This window comes from Limulus polyphemus, unplaced genomic scaffold, assembly GCF_000517525.1.
Source record: "Limulus polyphemus unplaced genomic scaffold, Limulus_polyphemus-2.1.2 Scaffold7905, whole genome shotgun sequence".
Lineage (NCBI taxonomy): Eukaryota > Metazoa > Arthropoda > Merostomata > Xiphosura > Limulidae > Limulus > Limulus polyphemus.
The window spans coordinates 22,089-24,007 of NW_013673515.1; the positions used below are offsets into that span (position 1 = coordinate 22,089).

General features: G+C 33.1%; 1 protein-coding gene across 1 annotated transcript in view; it reads left to right on the forward strand.

Annotated features, from left to right (window-relative positions):
- Window positions 1–1,711, forward strand: part of LOC106474957 (A disintegrin and metalloproteinase with thrombospondin motifs adt-1-like) — a gene marked incomplete at its 5' end in the record, with an annotated part of 22,275 nt that extends 20,564 nt beyond the window's left edge. Inside the window, 2 exons of the mRNA XM_013935657.2 lie at window positions 888–977; window positions 1,367–1,711. Coding sequence (XP_013791111.2) covers window positions 888–977; window positions 1,367–1,531 — 255 coding nt within the window. The remainder of the gene's footprint in view (window positions 1–887; window positions 978–1,366) is intronic.
- Window positions 1,712–1,919: the final 208 nt, after the last annotated feature.

The following is a 1,919-nucleotide window of genomic DNA, read 5'->3' on the forward strand; positions in this document are numbered from 1 at the left end:
TGACTACATAAATGCCTTTAGACCAAACTTTCACACACTTCTAGTTTAATTACCAGGCGATTGTTTTGACTACATAAATGCCTTTAGACCAAACTTTCACACACTTCTAGTTTAATTACCAGGCGATTGTTTTGACTACATAAATGCTTTTAGACCAAACTTTCACACACTTCTCGTTTAATTACCTAAATAAATAAATGCCTTTAGACCAAACTTTCACACACTTCTAGAGTTACAGACATACATATTTTATGTATATATAAAAACAAAATAATATTCAGGATAAATCAAGACATTTGCTATTTTTAATTCAGGAGAAGAGTTACAAACATACATGTTTTATGTATATAAAAACAAAATAATATTCAGGATAAATCAAGACATTTGCTATTTTTTTCCTTTTTTTTTAAATTTGGCTACAAAACTACAATTCGTTTGATAAGCACTCTATATCTAAAGACAAAACCAGATAAACCCGCCAAAAACTGCTTTTAACAAACATTTAATTGCAAAAAATCAAAGTTTACCATAGTTTACACAAATAGTTTCAGTAAAAGTCAACATGAAAAATCACGCAAAGAATTAAAAGCCAGTTATCTCAAATTATTTATAATTCTATTAATAAAAGTTAATATCCCTAATTATCACTTTATATTGATTAACAAAAAATATTTTCACACAACGTTAACATCAGCGTTTCGATTCGTCTCGGTGGACACAGCAGATAGCTCGGTGTGGCTTTGCTATAAGAAAGCACGCACACTATTAATAGTAGATGAATTTTCTTAATATCCTTGCAATTTAAACGATTCCTGTAAACCTTAAAATAAATGAATGTGAAAACTAGAAGAAACCGTAAAAATTAAGGTATATTTTGTTTTGTGTAGGACGTATGCAAAGAATTATGGTGTCGAGAGTTAGAATGGGCTCGAGCATCTCATCCTGCATTAGACGGTAGTTCGTGTGACAATGGAAAGGTAGGTTTGTGAAATTTTCACAGGATAGTATTGTACTAACAAAGTTAGTTAGTTAAATTAATACTCGTTATTCTACTAAACCGGATGTAATAAACTCGAAATGTTGGCAAAGCTAGAAGGTTTTCTATTTTATTATTACCTGTATTATTAATATTATGCTGTGATCTTTTATAATCAATTCTATGAAGTTACCCGTATTATTAAGCATTGATGATTGAGTGTTTTATGGCCGACAGTTTGAGATTAAAGAACTATTTACTGAGTGATGAGTGTTTAGGGGTACTTCACGTGGTTATCGCAATTACTGGGTTGCATTATTAATGTATTTTGAAATACTTAACGAGCTAATATATGCAAATTAAAGTATTTACTTATTGTTTTTCTTACAGTGGTGTCGGGAGGGAAAATGTGTAGCTAAGGTCGACCAAACAACGATCTCGGAGAACAATAACATTAACCTAAAGAATGGTCGACGATATAATGATCGGAATCTTTCAAACCTCGAAGACTTTCTAAGTAAAACTCTAGATTTTGTTATGGATTTCTTTGGATAAAAGGAAACTTGTACAAATAAGGATAAGTTAGATATTAATCACGTTGTTTGGTACTCGTGCTTGTTTGTTTCTTAATTCAAATTACATCATAAACGTTTCCAATGACACAAAGTAATTCATCCTCCTCTGTAACAGTGTGAAGGGCCATCTACTGGAATAACAAAGGCTTCTTGATTACGCTGATGCAATTCATCCTCCTCTGTTTGTTTTGAATTTCGCGCAAAGCTACACGAGGGCTATCTGCACCAGCCGTCCCTAATTTAGCAGTGTAAGACTAGAGGGAAGGCAGCTAGTCATCACCACCCATTGCCAACTCTTGGGCTACTCTTTTACCAACAAATAGTGGGATTGACCGTCACATTATAACGCCCCCACGGCTGAAAGGGCG